The sequence below is a fragment of the Rhopalosiphum maidis genome, chromosome 2 (genome assembly GCF_003676215.2).
Source record: "Rhopalosiphum maidis isolate BTI-1 chromosome 2, ASM367621v3, whole genome shotgun sequence".
NCBI lineage: Eukaryota > Metazoa > Arthropoda > Insecta > Hemiptera > Aphididae > Rhopalosiphum > Rhopalosiphum maidis.
Genome location: NC_040878.1, coordinates 56,492,184 through 56,506,794, shown reverse-complemented (window position 1 = coordinate 56,506,794; position 14,611 = coordinate 56,492,184). Strand labels below are relative to the sequence as shown.

The 14,611-nt window shown below is 28.0% G+C and overlaps 1 protein-coding gene across 2 annotated transcripts in view; it reads right to left on the bottom strand.

The window, feature by feature from the left end:
- Nucleotides 1-4,541: 4,541 nt before the first annotated feature.
- Nucleotides 4,542-14,611, bottom strand: part of LOC113554511 (TBC1 domain family member 30) — a 36,214-nt gene continuing 26,144 nt past the window's right edge. Inside the window, exons 5-13 of one of the 2 annotated variants that reach the window (XM_026958392.1) lie at nt 9,691-9,818; nt 9,137-9,448; nt 8,784-8,946; nt 8,520-8,691; nt 7,327-7,432; nt 6,968-7,184; nt 6,731-6,874; nt 6,416-6,577; nt 4,542-5,835 (exon numbers count right to left, since the gene is read on the bottom strand). In XM_026958392.1, coding sequence (XP_026814193.1) covers nt 5,129-5,835; nt 6,416-6,577; nt 6,731-6,874; nt 6,968-7,184; nt 7,327-7,432; nt 8,520-8,691; nt 8,784-8,946; nt 9,137-9,448; nt 9,691-9,818 — 2,111 coding nt within the window. In that variant the 3' untranslated portion in view covers nt 4,542-5,128. The remainder of the gene's footprint in view (nt 5,836-6,415; nt 6,578-6,730; nt 6,875-6,967; nt 7,185-7,326; nt 7,433-8,519; nt 8,692-8,783; nt 8,947-9,136; nt 9,449-9,690; nt 9,819-14,611) is intronic. The other variant, XM_026958393.1, reaches the window with a different exon arrangement.

Sequence of the window (14,611 nt, the reverse complement as noted above, 5' to 3'; positions counted from 1 at the left end):
TTATGTTAAAAAAGAGTAATTAAAAATTGCCGTATTTCAATTTTTGGAGAAGTTAAAATCAAAAAGTCAAAAATCTGGGAAAGTCAATTTTAAGTAGACTTAACGACAGATTCAAATCCGTTTTTAGAATTCTTATCGCTTCATTGGATCAATTGGTATGATTGGCAAAGGATCCGTCTAAAATCCTATATCACGCGTGCGTTAGACAAAAACAGAAAATCGCGGTATCGAATCTCCTTAAGACAATCAATTTTGAAATGAGTTTTTTTAGGTCCTTAATGTATATTTAAATGGCTTAGAGTGCACTAATTTCCTCGCTTTAACCACTAATATTTATGATCATTGTAGTGTTGTCATAGACTGTACATAATAAATAACATGACGTTAGATAACATATATCTTATCAGATATTTCATTTCACATTCATGACATCATTATTATATTTCAGCATACTGTATGTTACAGTCTCTATTTCTGTAAATTTTGCTACTATACACTTAACCGTTTTTTTTTTTAAGTCTAGACAAATATCTTTCAAGGCTTGTAACTAGTAAGTATACACTTTTTTTCGTCCATTTGTCATTTTCTACTACACACTGTGTGTGCTACTACACACAAAAATAGGATCTGGTATGTTATATTTATATTTTATTGTGATTGAATAATATTATAATAGCATCCCACTTCGTTGTCTCGACACATTTTGATTAGAAGAGTCTAAAACGTTTACCTAAAAGCGAAGATCTAATAATTTAGGGATAACTTTACAACCTTAGATTTTTGATAATATAATAAGATATTTTTTTGGTAGAAACTCAAAAACAAATTGTATATTTAATTGCTCATATTAATATAATGATAACATTTTTTTTTTATATATTTTCAGAGTTTTTAAAGCATTTTTTCTGATCAAATTTATTCGAGCTGTTTTAATTAGTATTAATACCACACATTAGTTTAGAATTTTGAATGTGTCATCTGAAACATTAGGTCAACAGGTCATGGTTTGCAACAATATTACTATAAAACTGTGTATTTTATTCTAATAATATATTAATATGATATACATATTACATTATATATACTAAAATATTATTATATAATTATTTACTAGAAATATTTTTAATCAATTAATGTTAAATTGCGTGATATTACATAATATGTTTTAAATCCTCTTAGTTCCCTTATTACCAATGCTGCGAATTTAATATACTTAAAAACTATTAAATATATTAAATAAGTAATAGTTAAATAAGTTATTACTATATCCATGTCCATGTTTAAAGTCAATAACTAGGTACGTATAATTATTATACAATACATTATTTATTATCCAGGAAATTACAATGCATTAATTTAATTTTGGTTAAAAGGAATCTTCTCGTGTAAGATATAAATATTAAGATACTTTTTAACAATATTTTTTTAATTACTTTTTTTAAACTTAAAAACATGTTGTTTTATATTCGTGTCTTATTTTATTTCTAGAAGAATAGAGTATTTAAGTATTTATTTAGTAAAAATAAATATTTATTTTTACTTGCTTTTCGAAATAAGTTTAAATGAAAACATAAAAAATTATTGCTTTAGGACATTAATGATTTCATATTAATACAAATTCAAGAAGATAATATAGTATCTTACATTTTTACATTGATAACTTAGTAGTTTAAAAAATAAATTACTATGTTAAAAATGTTTACTACGATTTTGCAATATACTACATTATACAATTTATTAGTTTATTTTTTCATTAATGTTAGTTATTTTTCTTTATAGGTTACTTATTATTTATTTTAAATCCTCTTTCCGTAAAAAAAAATATTTTTTTTTTAATAACTATTTATTATATCAATTTATATGTTGAATAGTTTCTTCCTTCTTTCCATTTTTCCTTTAATCATAAATTTATTATGTACTTTGATTTTTGTAATCTTTAAATATATTTTCTTTTCCTTAGATTTTTTATGTCATTTAATGAGTGTCTTGTTACTACGAGGGAAGTTCAGAAAGTAAGGTTACAATGACTGTTTTTTTTCAAACAAGAACTAACTTTTTTATAGTAAATTTACATGTTAAATTTCATGAATTTTCAAAATGTTTGTGTGCTAACATATATCAATGAATTTTGTTTGAATATTAGAAGCTATAAATACTTTTTACATAGTATATAAATCTAAATACTTAAAAATATGGTCTTTAAGTTTATTTCAAAAATTAGAATTTGAATAAATGTATAATTTAATTGAAAAATGAGGATGAGCGTATTGGTGAATTACCTTATAGAATACAAAATTTTGTATTGCATAGAACCATGTGTATCACTAATCTTGCGGAGCTACTGAAATAGGTAGTTACTGAAATTTAATTGTCCATTCACCCAATTTACTTTTTATTTTTTAATAATAAAAAAAATAATATTTATTTATATATATTAAGTGGGTCATTAGTAATTCGTTACTGTGTTTTAATTTTAATTTTATTATTTTTTTATATTTCAATGAGATAATTCTCAAAGGTAATATAAACCATCCCAAATATTTAATTAACAATTGTGTAGTCAGAGAAAATTTTTTTCCGTCAAGTTTTCTAACTGTGAAATTTATATTATAGAATGTTATATCAACGATATATCTAATATTATTAGAACTATTAGTGATTAGTTCATCGCAATAGAAAATTGAACAGTTAACACTAAAATATTTAAAAATAATTAGATATAAATAAAATATTAAGATGACTTTGAATATAGTATATATTTTATTTCTTAAATATTTGTAATTTTATATAGGTACACATACAAAGCATTAATAGTTACTGGACATTTTTATATTTAATTTTATCAAGTACAATTTAAATATAACATGAGCATTTTGCAATAAATATTCTAAAAGAAATATCAATAAAAACTAAACATACGCTTTATTGAACGAAATATTGATTAAAATTGAAACATACGAGTACTTCAAAGTTTAAAAATGAAATCCATTATATTATTTTACCATATCTTCTATTACTGACAGCATAGTTTTAAAAATAATTATTATATGACGAACATAATGAATAAAAATATTGACTTATAAAAATCCTTCTTTAACATTAAATGATCTAGTTAAAGAGGTGTTATCAACCAAAACTTTCCAAATTCGTTTGAAATAAAAAAAAATTAATTATTTTTACTATTTATGGTTGGTAGGTATTTATGATTTAGATTAAAAATAGTTTTTATTGAATAATAATAAATGCTTCATAAAATTTCTTTCCCATCACATATAATGCACTTTTAATGCACTTTATTCAAGATTAATTTTTAAAAATTAAAATTTATCTTATTATTATTAACGACGTGAATAATTTACTTTATGAAATTAATTCATATCGCGAAAATTATAATTTTTATAATAATACTAATGTTATTACCTAGTAATAATTAGCTTAGTTTTCTTTTATGTAAACATACTGATAATACGATTAAGCCATATTATAATATATAGTTGATTAAGGTGATCAATAATTAGAATAGTTTTAGTATACTTCGTACATGTATAGTTGTGATAATAATTTTAATTATTTTTTTACACGACTATAATAACATTTGAACAGCACATCATAATGCTCGAAAAGTAAGTTGAATATTTGCTACCCATAATATAATATTTCATAACACATTTTCTGTATATTCAATTAACTATCATGGCATTATATACAATTTGATAATAACAGTTTAGTTTAATATATTTGGATTTATAATATATAATATACTGTAGAATAATTATAGCTATGTATTTTATAACATTAGTTAATTATAATTTTATGAATTCTAAGTTCGATCGCAGTTCACTTTAGCTAAAACGCCTATTGATATAGATTGAAGTCATGTACTCAAAGTCGAACGAATGTCTATAATCAATCATCATCTTATATTACTTTTCATTCTTATATAATGTAAACATCGAGTATTTACACATATTATTTTTTTCCGTTTTATCAATTCATGGAATTTTCACGTTTTAGATTTTTGTATGAATCAATGAGATTAAAATATAAATACTATACCTAAATTAAATGGTATTAACTGATACAATAAATAGTTTTTATATTATTGATTATGTTAAAATTACATCATTATATTACGAGTTTAATACATTTTGAAAAATAAGTTGCGTTTTGTTTAGAATAAAAATTGTCATTGTATGGTGTGTTCAGACTGTGTTGTGGTGTTTTTTGTTTGTAAAATATAATTATTTTGTAGTATTTATTTGAAGATAAATTTATAATTTATATTTATTGTATTTCTAACAATGTTGATAGGTATGATTTGATGTAAAATGGATTTAACAAAAAGATAATACTCATAATAAGTTTATTATACATACACGTACATTGTTAAACAATATTAATCATATTATTATAGTTAATCAATTATTTATTAAAATTTTTATTTGTATAACGAATAAGTATTTAATATTAACATTATATTAATATATAGTTATATATGCAATTTATGTAGAATGAGCAATACTTACGTATCATATTATTATATCATTCATTGTTTATTGATTCACAAAAAATAAATATAACTTGAATATAATATGTTTAATTTATAATATTATTTTAGGCTTATGATAAAAATACTCCAGAACACAAAAATAATGAAAGCCAATCACTGGAAAGTGTCAAAGATGACTGCGATTGGCGACATATTTTAAAGCTAATTATTTATACCTATTATAATATGTCATACTAGTACTCGTTTGTTTAAATATATTGATATTCTTATAATTAATCGTATAATGTTATATTAAAATATCAATAAATATATATGTATATTGTATATATAATATAATATATAATAAACATACGAAGAAAAACGTTCAGATTTGGGTTTTTTTTTACAAAATATCACATGTGTGGTAAAATTTCCAAAGAAGTTTAAAATGATTCGATCATCAATTGCCGCTTACAAAAATAATGCGACCTACTCGAAAGAGGTGATGATAATAATATATAATAGTAATATTTAAAATATTTTTAAATAACAATTATTTTGTATAAAAAAATACTTAACAATGATTGTTTTTATTTAAATTTAAAATTGTCTAATAAGTCGTAGAAAAAAAAGAAGAAATCAATTCGAGCCGTCCGGGTATAGACCCAATTCGATACCGAGCCGTTTGGGCTGCCTGACTTTCGAAGGGAACGGAGCAAATGGTTTCGATGCCGACGTTGTGGAATCCTCGAAGTTATCTTTGTTTTCTTCCGGTTGCTGTGGTGGAAGCACTCGATCAACGCACTCCGCTGCAGACAACGACTCGACCGCAAAAAAGTCTCGGAAATCATCAGTGGTGGAAGTTTCAGTTACAGATTGCGATTCGTCTGTTAGTAAATTTCGGAATTTATCGGCGGCGGAACTCTCGACAGTGGTTATAAATTCGTTCGCGGTTGAAGTCTCTACGGTGGTTAAAGATTCACCAATCATGCTGATGTTGTTTATCAAGTCCGGTAGCCGTTCTTCTAAGTCCGATTCTGGATCTTCTGTCGCCACTTTCCCTCTGCACATTCTTTTCAATACTTCCGAATTGGCTCTCAACATTTCGGCTAGACTTACATCACTGACATCATCGTCGCTGGTTTTAACATCAGGTATACGACATTCTAAAACAACGTCGACGACCAAGTCAGCGTTTCCATCTCCGTCTTCACCGTGGCCGTTGCAACCATCGTCATCGATCGACCGTTCGCTGCAGCAGTCTGACGCGGGATCGTCGCAGAGTTCGGTGGACGTTGACGAAGATGACGATGATGATACGGTCCGTTTCTCTCGGACTCGTGGTTCTGAAACGCCAAAAAACAAAAAAAAAACATCGTTATGTATATTGTAGGTAACAATATTTAGTATCTAGCTAGGTAAATTAAAAAAATTTTAATTCTTTTATAGTTGCTTAATAACAATCTATACTACAATTGTTTCAATCTATATATATATATATATATATATAGTTTGAGGTATTTTCGTTTGACGTGTGTTTTATTAATCGACATCAGTGATAAATATATTTGGAACTTTAGAGGTTAGCCAGTGTAACCTTTCATAACGTGTTTTAAATATTTTATTAGTAGTATGATTGATAAAAATTTGATCATTGTGACCGCATGACGACGATCTAAATATTTTTTAACGGTAATACATAATAACATGATGGTATATCAAAAAGGTAACAATGGGGTTTGGTCAATTAAAACACTATGGTCTTAACACTACATATTAAATAATTGATTACAGGAAAGAGTATAAAAGGTACTGTCTATAGGTCATTATCTCGTTGTGTGTGGAAACCGGATGTTGTACGTAATATTCTGTTTTCTATACAATATTTATGCAGCTTATTGTTTAATATGTAATATTATAATGTACCTGTTTTGGGTTCCGGTTTTTTGACATCTTGTATGTATTTTAATGGTATGGATCCGGGTATTGGCCCGATCGATGTGCATCTCAGAGCCGTTTTACCGAATAATAAATGATTCATCGCCGAAGAATTGGAGGTCCCAATAAAGTTTTGTCCATTACACGCAGCTATAAGATAGAGTTTTGTTATTTACAGATATTCGTATTCGAGTATGCATTGAGATTAATTGCGTTTTAGATTGTGTTTGTTGGATATTTTTAAGTAAAAATGTTATATCTAAACAGACATTAAGTGTACTTATATAATATTATGTATTTTACCTGTTAAAATGACTTGGACCTGTTTCTGTCTTTCTTTGAGTTTGCTGTATTGCTTCTTCAGTGACGATATATCTAACGCCACCTTTTCCCTTTCGGAATCCAAACTGGGAGTCGGCTGCCTATTGTTTTTGCCGGATTTGTTGTCTATATGAATACAAAACACGTATTTATTAAAACATTGTACGTACGACTTTATGTTTTTGTCAAGAAAGTGTAAGTATAGTATTGTTATCTCACGTTTCGTTCTGAAGTCGTCCTTTCGGTCGTTGTTCGCAGTGATCGCCGACGATTTACCATCGACGTCGTCATCGCTATCGGTCTCCTCGATGTCGGACTCTGTGTAGAACAATCGCAGTCCTCGTTTTGCAACATGACTGACCCATGGATTTATATTGTACATGTATCTTTCCCGAAGTTCTTTGACTTCGACTAGCTCGTTCATTGTACTAATTGTCTACGAATGACATGTTTAATGTTTATACATAACGTCATGATAATATGTACTACGTGTGTGAAAAGTATTTCAGTGGTAGATATTATTATTATAATAACTACGACGGGTTGTGACATGTAAATTCGTCGACGAAAATACTCACATTGATTAAATTGTTGGCGTCCATTAAACCGAACTCAAGCATTTCTCTGGTGAGGACAGCCATAATACTATAAAATTCGTCTGCACTTGTCACCGTCATTATCCGACTAAATGGAATAGTTTTATTTAACGTTAGTACAAAAAAAAAAAACTTTTTATAAAACTATATTCAAACATTTCAAACTCTCATTTTCACGACAACATTGTGATTATATTATTATGCAATAACCTAGAAGAAACCTGCGCAATTACATTATATGGATACCTACATTTAAAATGAAATTTTCAATACAGTTTAAATGGACCTGTATTAAGACGTAACGTACTGTAAGTATTATCGTTGAAATCGTGAATATAACCATAGTTAGAGGACACGCACGATTGGTTAACTTATGATATGAGTTGAAATTAGTTTAATTAGTTTTTGTTCAATTCTGTAAAGTGTTTCTAACTTTTAATCCTAGCAAAAAAAATAGCTCAAACTAAATTTTAACTAACTTGTCTGTTTTAAATGTTCTGCAGTTATATAGTTAAATGTACTATACGCTGGGGATATTTCAGATGTATATTATGGAGTGCGTTTATTATTATTTGTTATGTAAATGTAAATGAAAATAATAATTTTTAATTTTGTGCTTCATGAAAAATACCACAAAAATAAATTTATTGTAATAACTTATGCTAATGGGGTGACAACATTTCAAATTATATTTTTCGTAAAAATAAATATATTTTGTTTGTTTTGATAAGCATTTACTATAAAGCGTAATTAAAAATATTTCCCAGTGAAAAATACAATGAGTAGGGATTTAAATATTTTGTTTAATCCTACAATAAATAAAATATTTTAACACATACATGCTGTGTTTTTAATATAATTACATTATTTTTAAATGTATTGACTTGCATTTTATTTATTATTTAAGAGGTTTAATATGCAAAAATAAATATAGAAGTCGATAAATGACACATGCTATCATCATAGTATAAACTATAATAATCTTCATATGGTTGTCGTACACGAGCCAACGATGTTCGTTGTACAATAATAATAATAACAATATATATGTATGTATATTTATATCAAAAGTCTGTGTTAATGCGTTAAATTGTAATTATCTACCAAAAACTTTACAACAATGTATAGCCACGGTGTCGACATAGTGTTGCCTTAATATAATATTATATACTTACTCGGACAAAGCGTCCCAGATAGCTAGGGCGGTTTTCAAAAGCACTGTGCTTCCTTCAAGGAATATTAAATCCCAGACTCGAAGCACTGTACACTGGGGAAGACAATTGCAAAACAGCGTGAGAAACCACTGCATTGTGAATACGTTTGTCAGGGGTGGTTCGTAGCTAGTTCCTATTCAACAGTGCAGGTTATTGTATATATATAAATGATTCATTCGTATGAAGATGGTAATATAATATGGAAAAAATTATTTATTATCTTACCGGAGTCCTTCGATTCAGTCTGTAATCGGTCTAAATGCCTCGATAGGTTTTGCAGTCTGACTCTCAGTAAGTCTCTAAATACAGCCATATCCACGGATAGTCCTCTGAGATTGTTAGCAAAGTAACCTTCGGGAAGTACACCTTCGATCAAGTATATCATTACCTAAACGAGAAAATGATAAACCAACAGCATATTGATAACCTACACAGATACATTAATTCATCGACTTAATTGGTCGACGAAATCTTGGTACTCGAAACAGCCAGTCGGAACACACGTAAAGCAAAATTTTTTGTCGAACTGAAGGACTTCGAGTCGTTAAGATTTCGTCGACACAGTGCGACGAACCAACCTTTAGGGCGTCGGATTCGTTTTTTTCCATCACTTGTAATATGAGCGCCGCCAACATGTTGAATCCCTGACAGTAGCCTACTGCCTTGTTCCATCGAGCGAACCCCAAGAGCACCCGTTTCAGCAGCGCTTGGTTTTCCAGTCCGGATGAACCACAGAATAGGCTGCAACCAGTCCGGTGCAAGTCCTTGACGATCTGTACGCCTAGCTCTTCGTCGTCTGGGTTGGTCGTGTCGTTGAAGCAAAACCGTTCCACCTTGGGCCACTCTACGTTCCTGGACGACAAGTATTTTTCCGCCAGGGTCAACCATAACTGTACAACGCAAAACGGACCGCGTGTCCGCGTGCGATAATATTATAGATCGGCACGAACCAATATTATTTTATATTTATTTCGTATTATACCATACACGACACGCGATAATAAATCATTTTATTCAGATGAGTGGATGTGTGGGCGAGTCAAGTGGTTGCGGGTGGTGGTCGGCGGTGAACGCGATCGGACGGGCACGAAAACTGTAGATAATCATAATTTATAAATAAATAGATACGTACCGTGTTTCTGAATTCATGCGGAACGCCGTCTGGAAGTCTCGCAACCATTTTCATAGCGCTCTGCCACTGTTCAAAGTCGCTATCACCGGGCCCAGGTTTCATGTTAAATCTCATTTTTGTGTCTTCACCTATAGACGCAGTTTTCCAACCATATTAATAATTGTAATGAGTAAGTCGTTAAATTATAAATATAGACAGTATTCTAGAATAATATTATACTGTAGACTCAATGGCGTTGAAGTAATATTTTATTCTCTTAGTGCAATTGACATACATTTAAGCGGGTGGTGAGTGGGTATCGTGCTTAAGTTGTGTGAAAACAGAATTACCAAGTTTTTCAGAAAAACAAACGAGAATATACCTATTCATTAATAAGATTTGTATATTTTGTATTTTATTGTATTTGGGTATAGAAAAAATTATTCAATATCAAGAATTAAGTTACTTATCAGCTGTTTATCATAAAAATTAGATCATCGTATAAAAATTTAAAAATTCAATAAGTCCAGGCCCTATAGTACTATTATTATTAATGTAATTATAGATTCTTGTCTATGTTTATATTTTATTATTGTATATAAGACATGGATGATAGCCGATAGAGGCAATATGTATGAAAAACGATGTAATTCCGATTAAATATGGGTACCTATGTTAAAACCACTGATAAATACGATGTTTGAGTTTTTGCATAACAAATTATTACAATTTATTGACAGTTGAGAAAAAAAAAGTAAGTTCTAGCAATAATTGACATTTTCGACATTCAAATCAATATTTTTTAGCTTTATGTTGATTATAATATATTTTTAATTACTTTTAAGGTTTGGAAAATCTCAATATATTATAAAGAAAACGTTTTGAAATATTATCCAGTGATTTATAATTAACAGGGAAATGAACAAATAAAATAACTAATACCGATGTGTGTAATAATTTAAAAAAAAAATTCAGTTATATTATTGAAGTATAAAAAGTATTTTAGATAAACACTTTTAAAGGCGTTGAAAAACATATAGTGGTTATCGAGCGGAGCATGCAGGGGTTGCCTGTATTGCCACTATTATATTATAATAACATTTTTTTTAGATATTATTTTAAGTATACATTTTTATATTTGACTTAAAAAAAAATGTTTTAGATGGAATTTCATGTTATTTTGAAGAAGTATATTTATTTTTACCATTCAATTTCAGGCTTCTAGAATAATTCTTGGGGTTCAAATTTATATTGAAAAAAATATCGACGAAAACTCATTGTTTAATAAAATATTATACACGATGATTATTTTGATGCAATAATTCATTAAATATTACTGTATTTTACTCTTCATTTATAAAATATTTAAATACATTTTTTTATTTTTTTATTACTATGTATTATATTAAATAAACTCATAAAATATAGGGTGTGAAATTCGTTAGGTTTTTTTTTTTAAGTCTTACATACACAATATGTTTATGTATCATCATTGCAAAATGAAAGAAAATTATTTAAATACTAGTGTAGGTAGTAACTAATTCATATTATAATACTATACAAAATCATGAAATTACGTTGTTTTAAATTAAATAAAGGATGCCATACATAGAATATTAATAGTTAAAATTAAATTTGAAATCCGAATACATTTTTGAAAATAGGCTTTCTTCCATATGAGTATTACTTAAGTACAGTTTGTCAATGCATAATAAAGTAATCGCAGCTTCATTAAAATTGCATACAACTACGTCAAGAATAATTAAATTACAATAACGAAAAATAACATGAGTATAATATATGATGTATCCGGTAAAGTCATAGAATTACAGCGAATTTAAAATATTGCGATTATTATGGATGAATTGATGGATAAATTTACCAATTTAGATTTTATGTATAAAATGTTAATATATAAATGTGCGTTAGATTACAATAAGTTTTATAAATTTTAATATGAAGGAAAAAATCCTCTTGTATATTATAGAGTAACATAACATTGGAGGTTTTGGGTTTATATTTATTTTTAAATCTATTGACACGTCTCTCTTTGTCGTCTTTGGTGAATTGTTTGATCATCGAAGTGTCATTTTTGTTTACGGTTTTATTTCGAACAAACGAGTTTTTGTCGTTGGCTTTCAATGATCGTATTTGGAAATTATTCTTAAGAACATTTGACGTTAGTAAACAATTTAGTTTTCTCTCATTGAAATGAGTTGTATTTTGACGTTTACTCTTGATTTATGTAACTTTCTGTCAATACTTAAATTTTTGAAAACTTACTACCTACATTCATAAAAAAAGTAAAATAAAATATCGTCTCACGCTTTTTTTTATCTCTATTATATGTCGGTTTGCACTCGACCGAGTGATTTTCTGGAACAAAATAAAGTGACCATGTCCCCCCGTAGATGTTAAATGATTTAAAAAAAAGGTTTAAAAAACATACACACACATACACAAATGTATAATATATTATATTGTAAAATAGCTATATTGAATGAAAGATTTCATTCTAACATGCATACGGTACAAAAGAAAAGAGTTGTACGTTGTATCAATTCGTGGACCGCATGAAATGACGTCGTCATAATATACATATATTTATCATTAATACTTGTATATTATATATTATATTTTTCAAAATTTAATATTACGGTATATACATTTTTTATTCTGGGAAAAAACTAATAACGATACCAGATTGATTCTTTCGAACCCCTGGAGCATAGGTGCAAACCACAGGGGTGATAAAGTTGCTTGTGAATTTTAGAGCTACCGCAATGAACTCTATCGCCGTGATTAGTACGTTTATCATAGTGTACGTATTACAGTAATTGATTTTATATAATATGTTTAGTTTATTAAATTATTTCAAGTGGCATTGGCTTTATCAATTTCGTTTACTTCGTGTGAAAGTAGCTTTTTTCTGTGCGATGCGCACAATCTTGGACTCTTACAATAATGGAAAATATCGTAACTTTCTACACGAAAGTAACAGCTGAAGAATTACATAAGTTAATACTTACAAATGAAATAATGTGTAAGTTCCTATTACGTTAAAAAAAAATACGTATGATAATTGGTATGTTAAGAATGAAAAATGTAACAAGATATTTTTTAAATTTTTATAAAATTTGTATCAGTTAAGCAAATTTGAATACATAAAATATAATATTTAACTACATTTTCTTTCTTTCTATGATTGTCTAATAACCTTACATTATTATAAGTATAATAACTCTTACACTGTTAAGAATAAATATTAATTTTTAATTTTTCAAGAAGAGTTTGTATGAATTTGTAATGTTTGTATTATTGGTATCCTATAACAGTTATGTAGGAACTTACATATTATATTATTTTTTTTGCAGTGTAAGAACTATAAATGCATTTTTTAATGTGCTAGGTCTCATTCATCCAACATAACAGATTTTTCATGATAGATTATTAAATATTTTATCGTTTAACTATACTAATAGAAATATAATTGTTATGAAATTATACTAAATAAGGAAAATAAGCGTAGGTACATTAAATTTAAATTTATAGCGTAATAGTTTACAGTATGATTAGGTATATTAATTAAATAATAACCTAATTATTTATGATTGAAAATAAATTGTTTTGCAAAATATTATGAAAATATTGATCTGAATTCATATTAAGTTTCGTTTTATTTACGGAGATAACAGATTTAATTGAGATGGCAGTGATTATAGTAGGTATTATAGGTGGTAGAGTATGACCCTCATACACTGGCCGGCTCTGTTTTCTCAACAATATTTTTGATTCTTTAGCACTCTTAATACTCTTGTCAATTTGTGCCTATGATCCGGAGCCACGGAACAAAGACTATATGATTATTATAATAATTATTTTTTTAAACATCATCAAAGCGTTGTTTCCAATTAAAATGAATCTCTTTAATATACTATACACTAATGCGGCCAAAAAAAAAAAAAGAAAAATGCACGAATTATAATATCACAAGATAAACTGATGAATTTATAGCGTACGCATATCATTATAGACGTCCAACGACGCGTACACACTATACACAGCCATAAACACGATCATCGTTCGACGAAGTCGAAGACTTCGGGAAACACATATTTCAACTTGAACCGAATACCTAATTCATTACGATGATATACGGCATCCCGTGAATAATGATTGTCGGCTACTATTATATTATCACTGGCACATCATTATCCCGCGCGACTGTCTTTCGACTGCGAAGCATCGCGTGTTATATTATATTGTTATATGCGAGTAGTAAATTATGTGGGCGTGTATAAATATATATAAAACTCACACACATACAAATATATATATATATAATATACGTTGTTAGAGAAGCCGCAATTTTTAACAACAAAATATAGTCGTTATCCGTCACACTTTTATGAGCGCGAGTATATACCACGTATATACAACATCAAAGTGTATATAAGAAAAAATTTCTTTGGTAAACAAGTTAAAAATAATATTATAAATTATGCAGAGTGTCTGTGCGCCGCTTGTGTCCACGTCTACGATAATAATTTAGACCGAATCTTCGTTTACCCGATTCTTTGGAATCTACGATGGTCGATATTCATAGAGCCAATTAATGTAAATATTTTAAAAATATAATAATTATACCCGTTTCCATTAAAGTATCTGAATAAATAGTGATGTCAGTTTTAAAGTTCGGTCAGAAGGCGTATAGTGGCGGAGTGGTGAAATAGTATTTATGTAGTGGTCGGAGGGTTATATCCGAGAACAAATACAGTGCACCACTCTGTATATAATATATAAAATACATATATACGTATTATATAATATATTGTATGTGTATGTCTTAGAACAAAAAAAAAATTGTTTTTTGTTTGTTTTTATAAATTGCTTTTTTCGTAAGAAAAAAGTACGTAGAAAATTAAATTAAAATTGTGTATAT